General features: G+C 58.2%; 2 protein-coding genes across 8 annotated transcripts in view; both read left to right on the top strand.

Moving 5' to 3' along the window:
- The window catches only part of MYO1C (myosin IC), a 30708-nt gene extending 12393 nt beyond the window's left edge, over positions 1–18315 (top strand). For 4 of the 7 annotated variants that reach the window (XM_050763511.1, XM_050763514.1, XM_050763513.1 and 1 more), the window contains 21 exons: positions 394–573; positions 653–751; positions 1588–1701; positions 1792–1863; positions 2376–2495; positions 2616–2698; positions 2912–3017; positions 3131–3211; positions 3505–3596; positions 7009–7103; positions 7181–7227; positions 7348–7428; positions 10117–10222; positions 10321–10438; positions 11013–11126; positions 11202–11278; positions 11736–11804; positions 11906–11990; positions 12090–12249; positions 12832–13602; positions 13641–14485. In XM_050763511.1, coding sequence (XP_050619468.1) covers positions 394–573; positions 653–751; positions 1588–1701; positions 1792–1863; positions 2376–2495; positions 2616–2698; positions 2912–3017; positions 3131–3211; positions 3505–3596; positions 7009–7103; positions 7181–7227; positions 7348–7428; positions 10117–10222; positions 10321–10438; positions 11013–11126; positions 11202–11278; positions 11736–11804; positions 11906–11990; positions 12090–12249; positions 12832–13602; positions 13641–13991 — 3021 coding nt within the window. In that variant the 3' untranslated portion in view covers positions 13992–14485. Of the gene's footprint in view, positions 1–393; positions 574–652; positions 752–1587; positions 1702–1791; positions 1864–2375; positions 2496–2615; positions 2699–2911; positions 3018–3130; positions 3212–3504; positions 3597–7008; positions 7104–7180; positions 7228–7347; positions 7429–10116; positions 10223–10320; positions 10439–11012; positions 11127–11201; positions 11279–11735; positions 11805–11905; positions 11991–12089; positions 12250–12831; positions 14486–14652; positions 14747–14840; positions 14897–15070; positions 15207–15284; positions 15356–15677; positions 15776–16481; positions 16582–18151 lie in introns of those variants that run through there. The other 3 variants (XM_050763517.1, XM_050763518.1, XM_050763515.1) reach the window with 3 other exon arrangements.
- Positions 15568–22017, top strand: part of YWHAE (tyrosine 3-monooxygenase/tryptophan 5-monooxygenase activation protein epsilon) — a 130631-nt gene continuing 124181 nt past the window's right edge. The window contains exon 1 of the mRNA XM_050763583.1: positions 15568–15571. The gene's annotated coding sequence lies outside the window, so the exon portion shown is untranslated. The remainder of the gene's footprint in view (positions 15572–22017) is intronic.

Consider the following 22017-nt stretch of genomic DNA (forward strand, 5'->3'; position numbering starts at 1 on the left):
TATGGAAGAAAAACAGGCTTGCAGGACGACTGCCAGGGCCTTGGCTTGAACGAGAAGGATGTACTCACCACTGACCACGATGGGCGGACACTAGCAGGAAGGAGCTCGTTTGAAGAGGGGGAAGGTCCGGTGTTCCGTTTCAGGCCTGCTGAATTTGCGATGCTTGTCAGGCATCCAGGTGGAGCCGCCAGGTGGATGGAGTTGAATCTCCCCATTTCCTAGATGAAGTAACTGAGTCCAGCGTGGGTGGCGTGCCTGAGCCCACACAGCTAGTGGCAGGACTGGAATTGGCGCCCAGGTCTGGCTGCCCAAGACCAGGAGTCAGGGGAGAAGACGGGCAGATGGCTCTGTTCCCACTCCCCCGACCAGGCCTATGCCCTGCCCTGCCCACAGGGTGCCCCCGTGGGTGGCCATATCCTCAGTTACCTCCTGGAAAAGTCACGAGTGGTGCACCAGAATCACGGGGAGCGGAACTTCCACGTCTTCTACCAGCTGCTGGAGGGGGGTGAGGAGGAGACTCTTCGCAGGCTGGGCTTGGAACGGAACCCCCAGAGCTACCTGTACCTGGTGAAGGTGAGTGGCTGGCAGGCAGGGCAGGTGCCACCCAGGGATCTGTGGCCAGGGCTCTAACCCAGCCGTGCTCTTCCTCTAGGGCCAGTGTGCCAAAGTCTCCTCCATCAACGACAAGAGTGACTGGAAGGTGGTCAGGAAGGCTCTGACAGTCATCGATTTCACTGAGGATGAAGTGGAGGTGAGGCCTTTTCCAGGACCCTCCCTTTCCTCCTCTCACACCCCCAAAACTTCCTTCTTTTGTTGTTGGTTTTGTTTTGTTTTGTTTTGTTTTTGAGATAGAGTTTTATTCTTGTTACCCAGACTGGAGTACAGTGGTGCAATTTCGGCTCACTGCAACCTCCGCTTCCCGGGTTCAATCGATTCTCCTGACTCAGCCTCCCAAGTAGCTGGGATTACAGGTGGCCACCACGCCTGGCTAATTTTTTGTATTTTTAGTAGAGACGGGGTTTCTCCATGTTGGTCAGGCTGGTCTCGAACTCCCAACCTCAGGTGATCCACCTGCCTCAGTCTCTGAAAATGCTGGGATCACAGGCATGAACCAACACGCCCTTTTTTTTTTTTTTTTTTTTTTTGAGATGGAGTCTCGCTCTTTTGCCTAGGCTGGAGTGCAATGGCGCGATCTGACCTCACTGCAACACCTGCCTCCCAGGTTCAAGTGATTCTCGTGCCTCAACCTCCTGAGTAGCTGGGATTACAGACACCTGCCACCACACCTAGCTAATTTTTGTATCTTTAGCAAAGATGGGGCTTCGCCATGTTGGCCAGGCTGGTCTTGAACTCCTGACCTCAGATGATCTGCCCGCCTCGGCCTCCCAAAGCGCTGGGATTACAGGCGTGAGCCACTGTGCCTGGCCCACCCCCAGAATCACCTTCCACCTTTAACACCCATTCCCACTTCCAGCCCCTTCTCCTCTCAGACACTTCACCACCCACCCCTGCATGGCCATCCGCTACTTGCCCTCTTGGGGCTCTCTGGCCCCTCTCACCCACTCCTGCCCCCGGCCTGCTCCCCAGGACCTGCTGAGCATCGTGGCCAGCGTCCTGCATTTGGGTAACATCCACTTTGCTGCCGACGAGGAGAGCAACGCCCAGGTCACCACCGAGAACCAACTGAAGTATCTGACCAGGGTGAGCAGGGGCGGGCAGAGGGTAAGGGAAGGACAGCGGGGGTGGGGGCTGGGGGTGCGCCCTCACCACATCCTTGCCTGCCCTTGGCAGCTCCTCAGCGTGGAAGGCTCGACGCTGCGAGAAGCCCTGACACACAGGAAGATCATCGCCAAGGGGGAGGAGGTGAGGCCGGGCCTTTGCCCTCGGGTGTGGAGGGGCAGGTGTTCCAAAGCAGCCCCTACTCCCATCACTCCCCTTTGCCTGGTCCCCTCAGCAGTGTGGAGGGATGGAAGGAAGGCTGCTCAGAGAAGCAGAGAGCCAGGCACAGTGGCTCATGCTTGTAACCCCAGCACTTGGGGAGGCTGAGGTAGGGTGGGTCACCTGAGGTCAGGAGTTCGAGACCATCCTGGCCAACATGGTGAAACCCCATCTCTACTAAAATGCAAAAATTAGCCGGGTGTGGTGGTGGGCGCCTGTCATCCCAGCTACTCAGACCTGTCCCTCTACCACCTTCCCACTGGGGCGGCCACCTGTCCTCCCTGAGGTCCCACTACCAGCACCCCTCCCCACACCGCAGGCTCGCTGGAGCTGGGCGTGCAGAGTGGTGACGGCTTCCTGGTCTGCCTGAGCCTGGGGGCAGGTGGGATGCAAGAGCTGTGTGGCATTCATCTCCTTGCCTCACGCTGCGCCCACAGCTCCTGAGCCCGCTGAACCTGGAGCAGGCCGCCTATGCGCGAGACGCTCTCGCCAAGGCTGTGTACAGCCGCACTTTTACCTGGCTCGTGGGGAAGATCAACAGGTCGCTGGCCTCCAAGGTGAGGGCTCACTCCACACTGCTCCCGAGGCAGGAGGGAGGGCCATCAGTGGGGCGGGGGGCTGCGGGGTGGGGCTGGCACACGCAGGGGCCCACGCCTTCGGTTGAATGACTGCCCTAGGATGCGGAGAGCCCCAGCTGGCGGAGTACCACGGTTCTCGGGCTCCTGGATATTTATGGCTTCGAAGTGTTTCAGCATAACAGGTCAGTGCCACGTTTCCCCCGTCTCCTCCCAGGCTCCTGTCCTGCTCCCTCTCTTCTGTCCCCCAGCCTCTCGTTCCTGCCCCGTGACTCCCCAGCCAGCCGGGGACTGGCTCTGTGTCTCACCTCCTATGCTCAGGGGCCTCGTCCAGCCTTTCCCCTCTGCTGGTCCTATGTCCCCACTGAGCCACTGTGGACGCTTCTCCTTCCTTACAGCTTTGAGCAGTTCTGCATCAATTACTGCAACGAGAAGCTGCAGCAGCTCTTCATCGAGCTCACGCTCAAGTCGGAGCAGGAGGAGTACGAGGCAGAGGGCATCGCGGTGTGTGCAAGCCTGAGGGCACTCTCTGGGCCATGGGGAGCCTGGGCATCGGGGCCCCTGGGAGAGGGTGCCAGGACCCCACAGTGATGCCTGCCTTCCCTTCTGCCCCTCAGTGGGAGCCTGTCCAGTATTTCAACAACAAGATCATCTGTGATCTGGTGGAGGAGAAGTTTAAGGGCATCATCTCGATTTTGGTGAGTCCTCTGTGCCTCCAAGGCCTCGTGCTGGAGGCTGGGTGGGAGGATGTCCCCGTTCTCCGTTCTCTCCAGGCTGGTCCACAGAGGGCCAGAGTCTGGGGCTGAGTAGAGACAGGGCAGGGCTGTGAATGGCTGATGGAGGGAGGCGCCGCCCCGGTCGGAAGCTCTATGGAGGCTCCCAGTGATCTGCCCCCTCCCCTGTGTCTGAGCCTCCCAGCATGGTGACCCCAATCCTCTATGCTCTCTGGCCCCTCCCCCATATGTCCCTCCCCCTGTGCCATACCCCCCAGGATGAGGAGTGTCTGCGCCCCGGGGAGGCCACGGACCTGACCTTCCTAGAGAAACTGGAGGACACGGTCAAGCACCATCCACACTTCCTGACGTGAGTGGGGCCGCGGGGCTGCTGGGGGCGAGGACTCACTTGTGGCAGAACCTGGAGAGTGCGGGAGTCCCTCCCCGATCCCAAAACACCAGCCACAAGGAGGTGACCAAGTGCTGAGTTAAGGACCCCTCATGTGTGTCCAGAAACTAAGAAGCTTAGCCAGGCACGCTGACACACACCTGGAGTCCCATCTGTGCAGAAGGTTGGGGCGAGAGCATCACTAGCCCTGCAGTTTTGAGGCTGCAGTGAGCTAGGATCAACCCACTGCACTCCAGCCTGGGCTACAGAGCAAGAGCCTATCTCAAAAAGTAAAACAAACAGCTGGGCGTGGTAACTCACACCTATAATCCCAGCACTTTGGGGAGGCCAAGGTGGGTGGATCATTTGAGGTCAAGAGTTCAAGATCAGCCTGGCCAACATGGTGAAACCCCGTCTCTACTAAAAATACAAAAGTTAGCTGGGCGTGGTGGCAGGCACCTGTAATCCCAGCTACTTGGGAGGCTGAGGCAGGAGAATCGCTTGAACCCGGGAGGTGGAGGGTGCAGTGAGTTGAGATCTCACCATTGCACTCCAGCCTGGGTGACAAGAGCGAGACTTTGACCCAAAAAAAAAGAAAGAAAGATGCTAGTAGCCTGGCTTCCTCCCTGTTTTTTTTTTTTTTTTTTTTTTTTTGAGACGGAGTCTCGCTCTGTCGCCCAGGCCGGATCTCAGCTCACTGCAAGCTCCACCTCCCGGGTTTACGCCATTCTCCTGCCTCAGCCTCCCGAGTAGCTGGGACTACAGGCACCCGCCAGCTCGCCCGGCTAGTTTTTTGTATTTTTTAGTAGAGACGGGGTTTCTCCGTGTTAGCCAGGATGGTCTCAATCTCCTGACCTCGTGATCTACCCGTCTCGGCCTCCCAAAGTGCTGGGATTACAGGCTTGAGCCACCGCGCCCAGCCCCTGTTCTTTTTTGAGAATGAAACTTGCTAGGCCAGGCTCAGTGGCTCATGCCTGTAATTCCAGCACTTTAGGAGGCCGAGGCAAGCAAATCATGAGGTCGGGAGATCGAGACCATCCTGGCTAACACGGTGAAACCCCCGTCTCTACTAAAAAAAATACAAAAAACTAGCCGGGCGAGGTGGCGGGCACCTGTAGTCCCAGCTACTCGGGAGGCTGAGGCAGGAGAATGGCCTGAGCCCGGGAGGCGGAGCTTGCAGTGAGCCGAGATCGCGCCACTGCACTTCAGCCTGGGCCAAAGTGCGTGACTCTGTCTCAAAAAATAAATAAATAAAAGAACCTTGCTGAGATTTTTCCTTATTTGGAAACTGCTTTTTATTGAAGGAATCCCCTGAGGTGGGGCGAGGTGGGAACAGGAGTAAGTGCCTCTGTCCAGCGCCGTCTCACGCGTGCCGTGCACGTCGTAGCTTCTCCTGCGGCCGCTCCTGGAGGGGTTCTTGGTGTTTTCTCACTGAGACTCCAAGAGGCAGAGGCACTTCCCCGAAGTTACCTCTCATCTAGGTTGCCGAGCTGGGGTCAGTCCCAGGGCTGCTGAATGCCAAATCCATGAGTATTTTTTGCATAATAAGATACTGAGGCCGGGCGCGGTGGCTCATGCCTGTAATCCCAGCACTTTGGGAGGCCGAGACAGGCGGATCACAAAGTCAGGAGATCGAGACCATCCTGGCTAACACGGTGAAACCCCGTCTCTACTAAAAAAAACCAAAAAACTAGCCGGGCGAGGTGGCGGCGCCTGTAGTCCCAGCTACTCGGGAGGCTGAGGCAGGAGAATGGCGTGAACGCGGGAGGCGGAGCTTGCAGTGAGCTGAGATCCAGCCACTGCACTCCAGCCCGGGCGACAGAGCGAGACTCCGTCTCAACAACAACAACAAAAAAAAAGATACTGAAAATTTGTCTCTGGATGGGCACAGTGGCTCACGCCTGTCATCCCAACACTGTGGGAGGCCGAGGCGGGCGGATCACCTGAGGCCAGGAGTTCAAGACCAGCCTGGCCAACATGGCGAAACCCCGTCTCTATTAAAACTACAAAAATTAGCCAGGCCTGGTAGTGGGCACCTGTAATTCCAGCTACTCGGGAGCCAGGGAAATCGCTTGAACCCGGGAGGTGGAGGTTGCAGTCAGCTGAGATCACGCCACTGCACTCCAGCCTGGATGACAGAGCCAGACTCCGTCTCAAAAAAAAAAAAAAAAAAACAAAAAACTTGTTTCTGGGAGTCTCTCTGAATCTGTTCTGGTTTAGGGGCTGCCTGATTCGTTAAATAATAAATACTAAAAACTTATTTCTGATTATAAAAATAATATTGCTCATTAGCGCAAAGTTGGACTGTACGCAAAAGCCACCTGTGATTCTGTTGCCCAAAGGCCACGGCTGATAACCGTGTGAGGCATTTCCCTCCTGCCTTTCCCTCCTGCCTTTTTCTATGCATTTTTTTCATAGACAAGAATTTCTTGTGTATAAGACTCAGGGTAATGCTATATCCTGCACATTTTCCTGTATCATCAAACAGAAAATTTTCCTCAAAACTCTTCCTGGAGTGGCTCTGACCCACAGATACTCCTCTCTCTCAGCCAGCTCTTCGGGGCCCCTGGCCAGCCACCGGGTTTCTGCTGGAATCACAAGGCTGCCACAGACATCTCGTGCCTTCCATCTTTGTATCTCTGGTTAGCTGCTTGAAATAGTTCTTAAAAGTAGCAAGTGGGCCAAAGGGTATAAACATGCCTAAGACTTTAGTGCTCTCTTGGGGCGGCAGATTCCGTTCTGAGTAGTGGGCAGCTCACCACCGCCTTCTGAGCAGAGCCCGCAGCAGCCGGAAGCAACGCGAGTTGCCCTCCCTGCAGCGTGCCCTGGCCGTCAGATGGCGAAGTTCCCAGTCCTGGCACTGTGTGGCCCCGACCAGGGCCATCGACCTCTCTGAGCCTCTGTGGTCTACTCTGAGCAGGGAGGCCACTGGCTCTGCCTGGCCTGCCTCAGTGACCCAGCCCTGGGGTGTGCCTGCTCTTTTTTTTTTTTTTTTTTTTTTTTTGAGACGGAATCTTGGTCTGTCACCCAGGCTGGAGTATAGTGGCTCAGTCTTGGCTCACTGCAACCTCCACCTCCCAGGTTCAAGCGATTCTCCTTCCTCAGCCTCCTAAGTAGCTGGGACTACAGGTGCCCACCACCATGCCTGGCTAATTTTTGTGTTTTTAGTAGAGACGGGGTTTCACCATATTGGCCAGGCTGGTCTCGAACTACTGACCTTGTGATCCGCCCGCCTCGGCCTCCCAAACTGCTGGGGTTACAGCCGTGAGCCACCGTGCCCGGCCTGGGGTGCGCCTGCTCTTTACGTGGCTGGTTCCTGTTCCTGAAGCCCCTTCAGCAGGCAGAGGGCTTGGTTCAGGCCGGCCATCTGCAGCTTCCACCCCATCACCCCCAGGCACAAGCTGGCTGACCAGCGGACCCGGAAATCTCTGGGCCGAGGGGAATTCCGCCTTCTGCACTACGCTGGGGAGGTGACTTACAGCGTGACAGGTGAGGGTTCTGGGGCTGTGTCCCCACCGGGGCCTGCAGGGAGGCTGTCTCACCTCACACCTGCTCTCCCCTCCCAGGGTTTCTGGACAAAAACAATGACCTTCTCTTCCGGAACCTTAAGGAGGTGAGGAGGACCCGGGAGGCTGGCGTGGGGGTGGTGGTAGCCCACAGCTCTGCACCTGTGTCCAGGAGCCTGTCCTGCCTGTCCCTGTACCCCTCCCTGACCCCGGCTCTGCCCACACAGACCATGTGTAGCTCGAAGAATCCCATTATGAGCCAGTGCTTCGACCGGAGCGAGCTCAGTGACAAGAAGCGGCCAGAGACGGTGAGGAGGTGGCGGGACCGGGCACAGGGGTGTGTGCACCCCAACGTGCATGAGGGCCTGCGTGAGCCTGGGAGCTGGCAGCGTGCGTGTGAACGTGTGTTGGAGCCTGTGTGCACATATGCAGGTGTCTGTAGGGGGCTGCCTTAGGTGCCTCTTTGCCTACTTTTTTTTTTTTTTTTGAGACAGAGCCTTGCTGGAGTGCAGTGGCGCAATCTTGGCTCACTACAACCTCCACCTACCGGGTTCAAGCGATTCTCCTGCCTCATCCTCCTAAGTAGCTGGGATTACAGGTGCCTGCCACCACACCCGGCTAATTTTTTGTATTTTTAGTAGAGATGGGGTTTCACCATGTTGGCCAGGCTGGTCTCAAACTCCTGACCTCAGGTGAAACACCTGCCTCGGCCTCCCAAAGTGTTAGGGTTACCGGTGTAAGCCACCGCGCCCATCCCTGTTTGCCTACTTGTGTGTGTGTGTGCTGTGTCTAGAGTGGAGCCATGTGTCTTAAGTGTGGGCTGTGTCTGTAGGGGAATCCGTGTGTACCTCTGTCTCTGTGGGTGTCCCTGTGTTGACAGCTGCCTCTGTGTGGCTGCTGTCATGTGTCCACCCACTCAGCAGACATTTATAGCAGACGCTGCCAGGCACTGAGGTACCAGAATGAGTGGGTGTGCCTGCAGCAACGTGCACAGGGTGCTTTGCAAACTTAGAAGAGGGAACAGCGGCCGGGCGCAGTGGCTCAAGCCTGTAATCCCAGCACTTTGGGAGGTCGAGACGGGCGGATCACGAGGTCAGGAGATCGAGACTTTCCTGGTTAACACGGTGAAACCCCGTCTCTACTAAAAAGTACAAAAAACTAGCCGGGCGAGGTGGCGGGCGCCTGTAGTCCCAGCTACTCGGGAGGCTGAGGCAGGAGAATGGCGTGAACCCGGGAGGTGGAGCTTGCAGTGAGCTGAGATTCGGCCACTGCACTCCAGCCTGGGCAACAGAGCAAGACTCCGCCTCAAAAAAAAAAAAAAGAGGGAACAGCAAATGGCCTGACAGGGCGGAAGGGGTGAGGGGTTGGGGAGGCTCCCTGGAGGAGGAGGCATTGGAGATGACTTGGGAATGTCAGATGAACCTATAGTCAGGGTCCAATCCAGACACAGAGTCTGAAAGGCCAGGAGGTGAGCGGGAAAGCCATGGCATCAAGGAGAAGGACCGGGAAAGGCAGGCATGGCCAGGGTGCCAGGTGCAGGGAGAGCTCCAGCGAGCTGGGGGCAGAGGTACGGCTGTTGGGCTTGGTAAGAAGAGGGAGCCCCAGAAGAGTGAGGTCAGTGGGTCCATAGGGAGGTGGAAGCCAGACTGCCTAGCAGGGAGGGCATGCAGGCATCATGCCACCCAGGGTCTGGCTCCCTGGCCCCCTGCCCGCTGCTGCTGTCTGCCCCACCCTCTCCTTAAGTGCCCACATACTCCTGGCCCTAGCGTCTCCCTGCTGTGGATGCTTGCACACCCTCCCGCCTAGGCCTCTCCCACAAGCCACAGACTCACGTATCTCATCCTCTTCCCCTAGATGGCCCCGGGCACCTAGACCCCACTGGTCTGTAACAAACGGGCCCTTGGTCTCCCCCTCCAGGCTTTCTCCTTCTCTCCCTAACTCAGGACAGGGATCACTAGCCCAGTCTCCCAAGCCAGAAACTTGGGTGTCATCCCTGGTTCTTTTTTTGTTTTGAAACGGAGTCTCGCTCTGTCGCCCAGGCTGGAGTGCAGTGGCGCAATCTGGGCTCACTGCAACCTCCGCTTCCCAGGCTCAAGTGGGAGGTTCACTTAATTATCTTGCCTCAGCCTCCCAAGTAGCTGGGATTACAGGCACCTGCCATCATGCCCAGCTAACTTTTGTAGAGCGGGGGTTTCACCGTGTTGGCCAGGCGATCTTGAACTCACGACCTCAGGTGATCCGCCCGCCTCGGCCTCCCAAAGTGCTGGGATTACAGGCGTGAGCCACCGCACCCGGCCCCTTAGTTCTTTTTTCTCCTTGTCCCCCTCCTCCAGCCAGTGGATCTTGCCGGAGTACTTAGCAGCTTCCCCTCAGTCTTTCCCCGTAGCCACTGCTGCAAGCGTGAGCCACTGCAGCCGCCCCTCCTTACCCTTTAAAGCTCAGCCGAGCGTCATTTCTAGAAGACGCCTCCTGGTGCTCCCTACCCCTCAGACTGGATGAGCTGTCCCTTTGTGGGGCTCTCAGAACCCCCAGGCACACACCTGCTACTCTCGGACCACACGGAATTGTGAATCTTTGCTAAGGAGTGTGTTCCTCCGCCAGGCCTGAGATCCTTCCAGATCCTGCAGAGCAGCGTACCCAGATAATAGCTGAATGTGTAGCATGGGACACGCTGTTCAGGAACGCAGCCCTGAAGTTCTAGAAAGAAAAAGAAGGGTCACTAATGGGAGGTGTAGCATTGAGGTTGCTGGGAGACCTGAGCAGGAGTTTTAGACTGGAGTGAGGCTCGGAGACTACGGTGCCTCGCCCAGCCGGAGGGTAAGGGTGGAGTCTGGCCCCCTCCTCTGCGGTGAGGAATGTGCGGTGGGAGGAATAAGGGCCAGGCCGAATCAGGGGCTGTTGCTTGCGTCACTAGCCGGAGGAGTGGGGTACTCGCTGCTGGGGTCAGCAGCTTTAGCCCAGCTCCGGCCAACCTTCCATGCCTCTCGGCTCTCCAGGTCGCCACCCAGTTCAAGATGAGCCTCCTGCAGCTGGTGGAGATCCTGCAGTCCAAGGAGCCCGCCTACGTCCGCTGCATCAAGCCTAATGATGCCAAACAGCCCGGTAGGCCCCTCCCACGGGGGACTTAGGGGCCGGGCCTCCCCTGCAATTGACAGACTGTCAGCGCCAGCCCGCTGACCGTGGCTCTCCCCACCGCCCAGGCCGCTTTGATGAGGTGCTGATCCGGCACCAGGTGAAGTACCTGGGGCTGATGGAGAACCTGCGCGTGCGCAGAGCCGGCTTTGCCTATCGCCGCAAATACGAAGCTTTCCTGCAAAGGTAGGGGCAGGTCCGGCTTGGTGCTGGGGAAGGGGAGCGGGAGGGTAGGAGCCCCTAGGTCCCATGAGGGCAGACAGGGGTTCTCGGCCACATTTTAGAAATGTGGACGCGGAGGTCCTGGGCTGCTGGGGGCCTCGTGCTAGGAACCTTTGGTGCTGCAGACCTGACATCAAGCTGGGTGGACAGAACGACCGGCTCCCCTGGCCGTGCCCTCCGGGAGCGCCCGCTCAGGGGTACAGGAGGCCTACGTCCACGTGCCGGGCATCAGGGGCAGGCGGTAGCAAGCCTTGTAGGGCAGCTTCCAAGCGGCTCAGAAAGGGTGGAGCGGCTTTGTGGTGGTTCTGAGTCGGGGGTCTGGGGGGCCAAACGGTGTGAATTTCATCTCTGCCACTTCCTAGTTACTTGGCCTTAGGTAGGTAAGAACGGTTTCCTCATCTTTAAAATGGGAGCAGTGACCGAGTGAGCCTCCTGCGAGCTGTGAACGAGTCAATGGGAGCACCCAGTGGGTGCCCAGAGCAGGCTGCTAACTGGGGTGGGTGGGGACCGCGTGCATTCCTGCCCCTCCTATCCCCAGGTACAAGTCACTGTGCCCAGAGACGTGGCCCACGTGGGCAGGACGGCCGCAGGATGGGGTGGCTGTGCTGGTCCGGCACCTGGGCTACAAGCCAGAAGAGTACAAGATGGGCAGGTGAGTAGTGCCCATGCCAGGTGCCTGCGGGGAATAGGGGTGGCAACCCCAGGCTGATCACTGCTGCTTTCCCAGGACCAAGATCTTCATCCGCTTCCCCAAGACCCTGTTTGCCACAGAGGATGCCCTGGAGGTCCGGCGGCAGAGCCTAGGTGAGAGAGAAGCCCACCTTTCCTGCCGCACGGGGTCTGTTCCGGGAAGCAGGGAAGTCACTCCCTTGGGCTCCTTCTCCAGGGAGTCCACCCCTCCCTACCAGCTCCAGCCCCACACCCAGCTCCAGGGAGTCCTTCTCCAGGGAGTCCACTAGTCGACTTGGAACCCCCTCCCTACCAGCTCCAGCCCCACACCCAGCTCCAGGGAGTCCTCCTCCAGGGAGTCCACTAGTTGACTTGGAACCCCCTCCCTACCAGCTCCAGCCTCACGCCCGCCTTCGCACCCACTGCCCCCCCTTCTCCGGGCAGTCCCCACATTCATTCTTCTTCACTACTCTGCTGCTCGCTGGCTCCTTCGGCCACTGTCCCATTCATGCCACTCATGGAGTGCAGACGGCACCAGGCTCCCAGCTGGCTCCCCGCGCTCTGGCCAATTGCCTTTCTTTCCCAACTGCAGCCACCAAGATCCAAGCTGCCTGGAGGGGCTTTCACTGGCGGCAGAAATTCCTCCGGGTGAAGCGATCAGGTTCGTGGGCCCATGGGTTTTCAGGAGGGGCGGGGTCTGGGGCCAGGGGAGGCCACCATGGTAAGAAGATGGAGGTCAGCCATCTGTGGTCTCCACGACAGCCATCTGCATCCAGTCGTGGTGGCGTGGAACGCTGGGCCGGAGGAAGGCAACCAAGAGGAAGTGGGCAGCGCAGACCATCCGGCGGTGAGCACCAGGGTGCCTTGGGGGGGCTGCAGAGCAGGGCGTGTGGGGGGTTCACCACCAGCCTCCTCACCCTCAACCCTGTCTGGCCCCCGACCCCAGGCTCATCCGAGGCTTCATCCTGCGCCACGCCCCCCGTTGCCCCGAGAACGCCTTCTTCCTGGACCACGTGCGCACCTCTTTTTTGCTAAACCTGCGGCGGCAGCTGCCCCGGAATGTCCTGGACACCTCCTGGCCCACACCCCCACCTGCCCTGCGTGAGGTCTGTGGGCACCCCCTGCCAAGTTAGGGACCATCAAAGTACACAGCAGAAGGGTCTGATTTCTTGGGGCCAAAGGATCGGTCAGGGAGGGGCTCACGGAGGGCCCGGACCAGAGCTGGGCAGTGAAAAGTAAGGTTTCTTTTTTTTTTTTTTTTTTTTTTTGAGATGGAGTCTCACACTGTCGCCCAGGGAGTGGCGCGATCTTGGCTCCCTGCAACCTTTGCCTCCCGGGTTCAAGTGATTCTCCTGCCTCAGCCTCCCAAGTAGCTGGGATTACAGGCACCTGCCACTACGCCCAGCTAATTTTTTTATTTTTAGTAGAGATATGGTTTCACCATGTTGGCCTGGCTGGTCTTGAACTCCTGACCTCGGGTGATCCACCCACCTCGGCCTCCCGAAGTGCTGGGATTATAGGTGTGAACCACCGCGCCCTGCTGAGTAAGGTCTCTTGACTCAGGAGTGGAAGCATCATCCAGATGGAGGGGGCTTTGCTTATCCAAAGGCTGGGGTAACATATGTTCGATGTCTTCAGAGGGAAGGGCCCAGGGTGTCCAGGAGCTCTGACCTCACTCTTCCCTTCAGGCCTCAGAGCTTCTGCGGGAGCTGTGCATAAAGAACATGGTGTGGAAATACTGCCGGAGCATCAGCCCTGAGTGGAAGCAGCAGGTACGGAGAGTGGTGCTGGGTGAGGATGAGGAAGTGGAGTCAGGGAACCGCAGGCATTCCTCAGAGAGTGTCGGCCTAGAGGGGCATTTACCCTGGTCTACCGTATTTACCCCGCCTACTGTATTTACCCTGGTCTATTCTATTTACCCCAGTCTACCGTATTTACCCCGGTCTACTCTACCTCGTCTATCGTATTTACCCTGGTCTACCGTATTTACCCTGCCTTCCTTATTTATCTCGGCTTATCGTATTTACTCTGCCTACCGTATTATCTCGGCCTACCGTATTTACCGCGTCTGTCGTATTTACTTTGATCTACCGTATTTATCCTGCCTACCGTATTTACCCTCGTCTACCGTATTTACCTCAGCCTACCGTGTTTACCCCGTTTTTACCTCGTCTATGGTATTTATCTCGTCTATCGTATTTACCCCGTCTATCGTATTTACCCCCGTCTACCGTATTTACCCCGTCTATCGTATTTACCCCGTCTATCGTATTTACCCCCGTCTACCGTATTTACCCCGTCTATCGTATTTACCTCGTCTATCATATTTACCCCATCTATCGTATTTACCTCGGTTTACCATATTTACCCCGCCTACCGTATTTACCCCGCCTACCGTATTTACCCGTCTGCCGTATTTACCCCTGTCTGCCGTACTTACGCCTGTCTGCCATATTTACCTCTGTGTGCCGTATTTACCCCTGTCTGCCGTATTTACGCCTGTCTGCTGTATTTACCCCTGTCTGCTGTATTTACCCCTGTCTGCTGTCGTTTCTTCGGTCTACTGTATTTAACCCGGTCTACTGGCGACCTCAGTTGGATGCCAGGCCCTGCTGGGCCTTGTGTAGGAAGTGGACGCTGGAGTACATTTGGGGTGGCCAATAGGGTTCACCTTGTGGGCCAACTGCCCTTGATTGGTAGAGACTGCTCAGAACCCTGTGTTGAAAAGTCTGCATCTTCACTTGGATGGATTGGTGATGTTTGCCCTCATTACAGGCATTGGTTGATGTGCCGTGTTTTTGCCAACTCAGTACTGGATGATTCTAAAACACCCACCCAGCATAGATAACCTCTAGTAACCTTGAGTATTAGTGATCTGCTACTTAGAAGACCCCAAGCTGGAGCTGAGTCTCAGGGCCACCAGGGCCTGATGGGGTGGGGAAACATTACAAAGGCTAGTTTTTTTTTTTTTTTTTTTTTTTTTTGAGACGGAGTCTCGCTCTGTCGCCCAGGCTGGAGTGCAGTGGCCGAATCTCAGCTCACTGCAAGCTCCGCCTCCCGGGTTTACGCCATTCTCCTGCCTCAGCCTCCCGAGTAGCTGGGACTACAGGCGCCGCCACCTCGCCCGGCTAGTTTTTTGTAGTTTTAGTAGAGACGGGGTTTCACTGTGTTTGCCAGGATGGTCTCGATCTCCTGACTTCGTGATCCACCCGTCTCGGCCTCCCAAAGTGCTGGGATTACAGGCTTGAGCCACCGCGCCCGGCCAAAGGCTAGTTTCAAAACCCGGCAGTGCCTTCATGACACCGCTGGGGAGTGTTTGGTGGCGGCAGAGGGTCAGGAAGTGGGGGGTTGATGGGAGTGTGGGGGGCAGGGCTCAACCTCCTGGTGCTGAGCAAGAGGGGCACCAGCAAGCAGGTGAGGGAGGGCTGTCTCAGGTCCTAAGGCTGGCTCTGCCCCCCAAGATAGTACCCCCCACCGTGATACTCTCCTCACCCCCCTTGTCTCCTTAGCTGCAGCAGAAGGCCGTGGCTAGTGAGATCTTCAAGGGCAAGAAGGATAATTACCCTCAGAGTGTGCCCAGACTCTTCATTAGCACTCGGCTTGGTGAGCCCTTGACTTTCCAGCACTCAGACCTTTCGTCATTGTCCTAGTCCCCTGTTGCCTCCTCTGACCTCCCTCCCTGCCATCTGGGTTGCAGGTGCAGACGAGATCAGCTCCCGAGTGCTTCAGGCCCTGGGCTCTGAGCCCATTCAGGTAAGAGCCTGCCCTCAACCCTGAGTCCATCTGAGCCCATTCAGGTAAGAGCCTGCCTGCAGCCCTGAGTCCGGCAGCGCGGTTCTGCTGCCCAGGAGCTGGAGGCAGGTCAGGGTACAGGCGGAGCCTTGGGAGCTTCTCCCCAAGCCCCTTCAGCCTGGCCTCTGTCCCCAGTATGCTGTGCCTGTCGTGAAATATGACCGCAAGGGCTACAAGCCTCGCTCCCGGCAGCTGCTGCTTACGCCCAACGCCGTGGTCATCGTGGAGGACGCCAAAGTTAAGCAGAGGATTGATTACGCCAACCTGACCGGTCAGCCAGGGTCCAGGGCTGCAGGGGGAGGGCCCCTGCTTTGACACTTGACCTCTGACCTTTGCCCTCTCCCTTCAGGAATCTCCGTGAGCAGCCTGAGCGACAGTCTGTTTGTGCTTCATGTACAGCGTGAAGACAATAAGCAAAAGGTGCCCTTTCATGGATGGGGAGGTGGATTGGGGAGTAATCGGGGGGAGGGGGAGGTGGGGGTGGATGAGGAGGTGGGGGGGAGGGGGTGTGGGGGTGGATGAGGAGGTGGGGGGGAGGGGGCGTGGGGGTGGATGGGGAGGTGGGGGGATGGATGGGATGAGGGGGTAGGGGGGATTGGGGGTGAATGGGGTGCTGGATGGGGAGGAGTTGGGGGGTGGATGGGGGCAGGGGGTGGATAGGGAGTGAGGAGTGGATGGGGAGGTGAGGCAGAGGGTCCTCGAGTTCTGGCCAGGGCCTGATCCCTCCTTCCTGGCCCCCCAGGGAGATGTGGTGCTGCAGAGTGACCATGTGATTGAGACGCTGACCAAGACAGCCATCAGTGCCGACCGTGTGAACAACGTCAACATCAACCAGGGCAGGTGAGATGCGGGCCGGGAGTGGTGAGGGGGCTGTGTGGGCACCCGGGGACAGGGTGGGGGGTGGAGAGGGGGCTGTGTGGGCACCCGGGGACAGGGTGGGGGGTGGAGAGGGGGCTGTGTGGGCACCCGGGGACAGGGCGGGGGTGGTGAGGGGGCTGTGTGGGCACCCGGGGACAGGGTGGGGGGTGGAGAGGGGGCTGTGTGGGCACCCGGGGACAGGGTGGGGGGTGGAGAGGGGGCTGTGTGGGCACCCGGGGACAGGGCGGGGGTGGTGAGGGGGCTGTGTGGGCACCCGGGGACAGGGGGGGGGGGTGGAGCGGGGGCTGTGTGGGCACCCGGGGACAGGGTGGGGGGTGGAGAGGGGGCTGTGTGGGCACCCGGGGACAGGGTGGGGGGTGGAGAGGGTGCTGTGTGGGCACCCGGGGACAGGGTGGGGGGTGGAGAGGGGGCTGTGTGGGCACCCGGGGACAGGGTGGGGGGTGGAGAGGGGGCTCTGTGGGCACCCGGGGACAGGGTGGGGGGTGGACGGGGGTTGTGTGGGCACCCGGGGACAGGGTGGGGGGTGGAGGGGGGCTGTGTGGGCACCCGGGGACAGGGTGGGGGGCGGAGAGGGAGCTGTGTGGGCATCCAGGAACAGAGCGGGGGCCCACCTTAGAGTTGGGGGTCTGTCTCCATGGAAAAACCCTCACCCACCCCGTTCCCCCAGCATCACGTTTGCAGGGGGCCCCGGCAGGGATGGTACCATCGACTTCACCCCCGGCTCGGAGCTGCTTATCACCAAGGCCAAGAACGGGCACCTGGCTGTGGTGAGTGGGGTCTGCTTTCCCGCTCATGGCCTGGCTGTGCCTTCCTTGGCTGTGCTGGGCAGAGTCCGGGCACCTCACCATGGGCCTTAATCCAGAGGCCATCATACCACCTCTTCCATCCGCTGGCCCACCCATGAGGGCCGGAGAGAGGGGCCGTTCGCGCCCCTCAGTGCAGAAAGTTGTAAAGGTGGCAGCGCGGGGCCCACGCCTGTGATCCCAGCACTGTGGGATGCTGAGGCGGGCGGATCACCTGAGGCCAGGGGCCCACGCCTGTGATCTCAGCACTGTGGGAGGCCGGGGCGGGCAGATCACCTGAGACCAGGAGTTTGAGACCAGCTTGACCAACATGGTGAAACCCATCTACTAAAAAAATACAAAAGCCGGGTGCAGTGGCTCACACCTGTAATCCCAGCACTTTGGGAGGCCCAGGAGGGCGGATCACCTGAGGTCAGGCATTCGAGACCAGCCTGGCCAACATGATGAAACCGCGACTCTACTAAAAATACAAAAATTAGCTGGGCGTGGTGGTGTGTGCCTGTAATACCAGCTAGTAGTGGGGCTGAGGCAGGAGAATTGCTTGAACCCAGGAGGTAGAGATTGCAGTGAGCTGAAATCATGCCACTGTACTCCAGCCTGGGGAACAGAGTGAGATGCCATCTCAAAAAAAAAAAAAAGGCCAGGTGCGGTGGCTCACACCTGTGATCCCAGCACTTTGGGAGGCCAAGGCGGGCAGATCACCTGAGGTCGGGAGTTCGAAACCAGCCTGACCAACATGGAGAAACTCCGTCTCTACTAAAATTACAAAATTAGCAGGGCATGGTGACGCATGCCTGTAATCCCAGCTACTCGGGAGGCTGAGGCAGGAGAGACACGTTCTTGAACCTGGGAGGTGGAGGTTGCGTTGAGCTGAGATTGTGCCACTGCACTCCAGGCTGGACAACAAGAACAAAACGCTGTCTCCAGAAATATATATATATACTAAAAGGTTAGCCAGGTGTGGTGGCGGGCGCCTGTACTCCCAGTTGCTCAGGAGCCTGAGGTGGGAGGATCGCTTGAGCCCAGGAGGCTGAGGCTCCAGTGAGACCCAAGATCTCACTGCTGCATTCCAGCCCGGGTGACAAAATGAGACCCTGTCTCAAAACAAAAAAAAGGCAGCACGGTAATGCAGGGAAGACACGGGATGATTGGGGGGTGCCAGGAGGGAGGAGAGGCTCAGCCTGGCCAGGGTGGTGGGCATTCCTGTGGGAGTCAGGTCCGAGTCTCCAGGATGGAGACCACTAGGCCCCCACCACTCCTGCCTGCCTCAAACGCGTGAATGTAAGCGCTGGGGCTGGGTGCGGCGGCTCACGCCTGTAATCCCAACCCTTAGGGAAGCAGAGGTAGGAGGATAGCTTGAGCCCAGGAGTTCAAGACCAGACTGGGCAATATAGTGAGACCCCACTCTCCATAAAAAGGATAAAAAAGCCTGAGTGCCGGGGTCCCCGTCTCCCCCTCACCACTTGGGTGTCTCTCTGCCCCCGACCCGGGGCCCCCCGTCTCCCCCTCACCACTTGATGTCTTTGCCCCGCAGGTCGCTCCCAGGCTGAATTCCCGGTGATAGAGGCGCTCACTGGACTCCCAGCTCCCAGCGCTTTGCTTCTGTCCTCCCCTCCCAATTACCAAAGACTCAAACTTCCAGACAGGGATCCGGGGACGCCCCGAAGCCCCCCCTGCCGTCTCCCACCTCCTGCCCATCCCTCAGACGGGGACCCAGGGACACCCCGAAACCCACCCGCCATCTCCCACCTCCTGTCCATCCCTCAGGGACCCAGGGATACCCCGAAGCCCCCCTGCCGTCTCCCACCTCCTGCCCATCCCTCAGACGGGGACCCAGGGACGCCCTGAAGCCCCCCCTGCCGTCTCCCACCTCCTGCCCATCCCTCAGGGACCCAGGGAAACCCCGAAGCCCCCCTGCCGTCTCCCACCTCCTGCCCATCCCTCAGACGGGGACCCAGGGACACCCCGAAGCCCCCCCTGCCATCTCCCACCTCCTGCCCATCCCTCAGACGGGGACCCAGGGACGCCCCAAAGCCCCCCTGCCGTCTCCCACCTCCTGCCCATCCCTCTCTTGAGGGAGCAGCAGGGGCCAGGAGCTACCCCAGGAGTGGGCCAGGCCGGGCCACAGCAATAGCAAAGCCAGGGCCAGAGCGAGCCATGCCAGCCCTACTGCCGATGCCAAATGTTTGAGAGAAGGGAACTTTTGCTGAGGTTTTCTCTGAGGTTTTTTTTGATGCTTTATAGGAAACTATTTTTTAAGAAAAGCCATTTCCCACCCGAGGACACATGGGTGTGTTTTCCCTGACCCCAGCAGGGCGAGGAATGTAGCTGAGAGGTGGGGTGGGCTGGGCTCTGGTGCCCTCTTCGCTGGCCAGGCCACCTCTCCTCCTGATTCCCTTGGCACCTTGTCTGTCTACCTGTCTCCCTGCCTGCCCATCTGCACCTTTTGCAGCCCACTCTGACTTCCATCTGCAGGCTGAGACCACGCTTGCCTGCCCTCTTCTTCCTGCCTTAAGAATGTTCTGCCGGGCGCGGTGGCTCAAGCCTGTAATCCCAGCACTTTGGGAGGCCGAGATGGGTGGATCACGAGGTCAGGAGTTCGAGACCATCCTGGCTAACACGGTGAAACCCCGTCTCTACTAAAAAAATACAAAAAACTAGCCGGGCGAGGTGGCGGGCGCCTGTAGTCCCAGCTACTCGGGAGGCTGAGGCAGGAGAATGGCGTAAAAACCCGGGAGGCAGAGCTTGCAGTGAGCTGAGATCCGGCCACTGCACTCCAGCCTGGGCGACACAGCGAGACTCCGTCTCAAAAAAAAAAAAAAAAAAAAAAAAAGAATGTTCTTTTAGGCCGGGCACGGTGGCTCACGCCTGTAACCCCAGCACTCTAGGAGGCCAAGGTGGGCTGATCACCTGAGGTTAGGAGTTCGAGACCAGCCTGACCTACGTGAAGAAACTCCGTCTCTAGTAAAAATACAAAATTACCTGGGCATGGTGGTGCACGCCTGTAATCCCAGCTACTCGGGAGGCTGAGGCGGAGAATCGCTTGAACCCGGGAAGTGGAGGTTGCAGTGAGCCAAGATTATACCATTGCTCTCCAGCCTGGGCAACAGAGCGAGACTCCGTCTCAAAAAAAAAAAAAAAAAAAAAAAAAAAAATGCCCTTTTCCTGTCCTCATCATCGCAGTCTGAGGCCATGCTGGAGTGAGGAAGGACGTCTTAGGCCATAGAAGTTGGAAGACTGGGAGATCATACAGCTCAGCCCCTTCATGTTAGAGCAGAAGACGGACGCCCAAACAGGAGAAGGCACTTGCCCGCGGTCATACGGCAGGTTGCCACAAAACCAGGACGGCAGCCCTTCCTCAGAGTGCCTCACTGCCACTCCCAGGGACCGGGAGCCCCATAAAACCCAGTCATGTTTTGACAGCAGAGTTGGCTCCTTGACCAGCAATCAGCCCTGGGGGCTGCCAGGTGGGAAAAGTGCCTCTGCCTGAGTCCAGGCCTTAGGATGACGGACAGCTTGCCTGCACACTTGGGCCCCACTCAAGGATGTAGGGCCTTTTCTGGCCCCTGACCCCTCCCTGGCATGGGAGCACGGGGAAGGGCTGGCCTTGGGGGGAGCGGCAGGGGCACCACCTCTTTCTGCTGCTTCTCCCCACCCCTACCCTCAAGGGCCTGGGGGCTGCCCAGCTGCCTCTGTGCCCTTCTGGGGGTCTCAGCCCACTGCTGACACTTCTGCAATCCAGAGAAACACTAAATAAAGCAATATGTGTTTGCCAACGTGGTCTCCTTGTCAGTATTAGGAAACGAGGAGGGCCCCTGGGAGGCAACCAAGGGTCTCATGTTGCAGGTTGTTTTTGAGACGGTCTCGCTCTTGTCACCCAGGCTGGAGTGCAGTGGCACAATCTTGGCTGACTGCAACCTCCGCCTCCCGGGTTCAAGTGATTCTTCTGCCTCAGCCTCCTCAGTAGCTGGGACTACAGGTGCGCGCCAACACACCCGGCTAATTTTTGTATTTTTAGTAGAGACGGGGTTTCACCATGTTGGCCAGGCTGGTCTTGAACTCCTGACAGGCGATCCTCCCGCCTCGGCCTCCCAAAGTGCCGGGATGACAGGCGTGAGCCACCGTGCCTGGCCACCTCTCGTTCAAATTCTGTTGCAAGTGACAAACCCAGTCCAAACTGGCTTGGGCCAAAACAAATGGCATTTATGAGCATTAGCACCTTAGTCCCGGGGTAGGGCTGCTTCCAGGTGCTCACACACGGTCAGGAATGTGTCTGGAGCCATCACCTGGCTCAACCTTCCTCTACGGTGGCTTCTTTCCCAAGCAGACTCTCACCTGGAGGTGGAGTGGCAGCAACAGCCACCCACAGAGGCACCCACAGCTCCAGGTTTTCATCTGTCAGTTCAGCACTGGAGGCAGAGAGAGGAAGTGCCGGCCGGGCGCGGTGGATCAAGCCTGTAATTCCAGCACTTTGGGAGTCCGAGGCCGGCGGATCACGAGGTCAGGAGATCGAGACCATCCTGACTAACATAGTGAAACCCTGTCTCTACCAAAAATACAAAAAACTAGCCGGGCGCGGTGGCGGGCGCCTGTAGTCCCAGATACTCGGGAGGCTGAGGCAGGAGAATGGCGTGAACCCGGGAGGCGGAGCTTGCAATGAGCCAAGATCTCGACACTGCACTGCAGCCTGGGCGACAGAGCAAGACTCCGTCTCAAAAAAAAAAAAAAAAGAAAGAAAGAGGAAGTGCCTCTTTCCCAAAATGTGAAAGTCTCAGAGCGGATTCTCAGTGCAGCAACTTGAATGAGGTATCCACCCTGACCCAGTCACTGTAGCGAGGGAGAGGAGTAGATTCTGATTCGTCAGGCCTGGATCAGGTGCCTGCCCTGGAGACAGAGCTACGTGAACCACACCGGAAACCACAGGACCAAGAGTGGGAGATGACTCCCCAAAATGAAATCAGTGTTGCCTCCACAAGAAAGAGAATGAGTGGGCCGGGTGCGGTGGCTCACACCTGTAGTCCCAGCACGTTGGGAGGCCGAGGCGGGTGGATCACCTGAGGTCAGGAGTTCAAGACCAGCCTGGCCAACATGGTGAAACCCCGTCTCTACTAAAAATACAAAATTAGCCAGGCATGGTGGCGAGCACCCGTAATCCCAGCTGCTCAGGAGACTGAGGCAGGAGAATCCCTTAAACCCGGAAGGCAGAGGTTGCGGTGAGCCGAGATTATGCCACTGTCCTCCAGCCTGGGCGACAGAGCGAGACTCCGTCTCAGAAAAAAAAAAAAAAAAGGAACGAGAGCTTCAAGCTACCGCCGCGGAGCTCATCAGCAGATGGCTGTGAGTTTTTCTAAGAGGGCGGCGGGCTGTGGGTGGAGGGAACAGTGCACGTGGGGCTTAGAG

Source organism: Macaca thibetana, chromosome 16 (assembly GCF_024542745.1).
Source record: "Macaca thibetana thibetana isolate TM-01 chromosome 16, ASM2454274v1, whole genome shotgun sequence".
Classification (NCBI taxonomy): Eukaryota; Metazoa; Chordata; class Mammalia; order Primates; family Cercopithecidae; genus Macaca; species Macaca thibetana.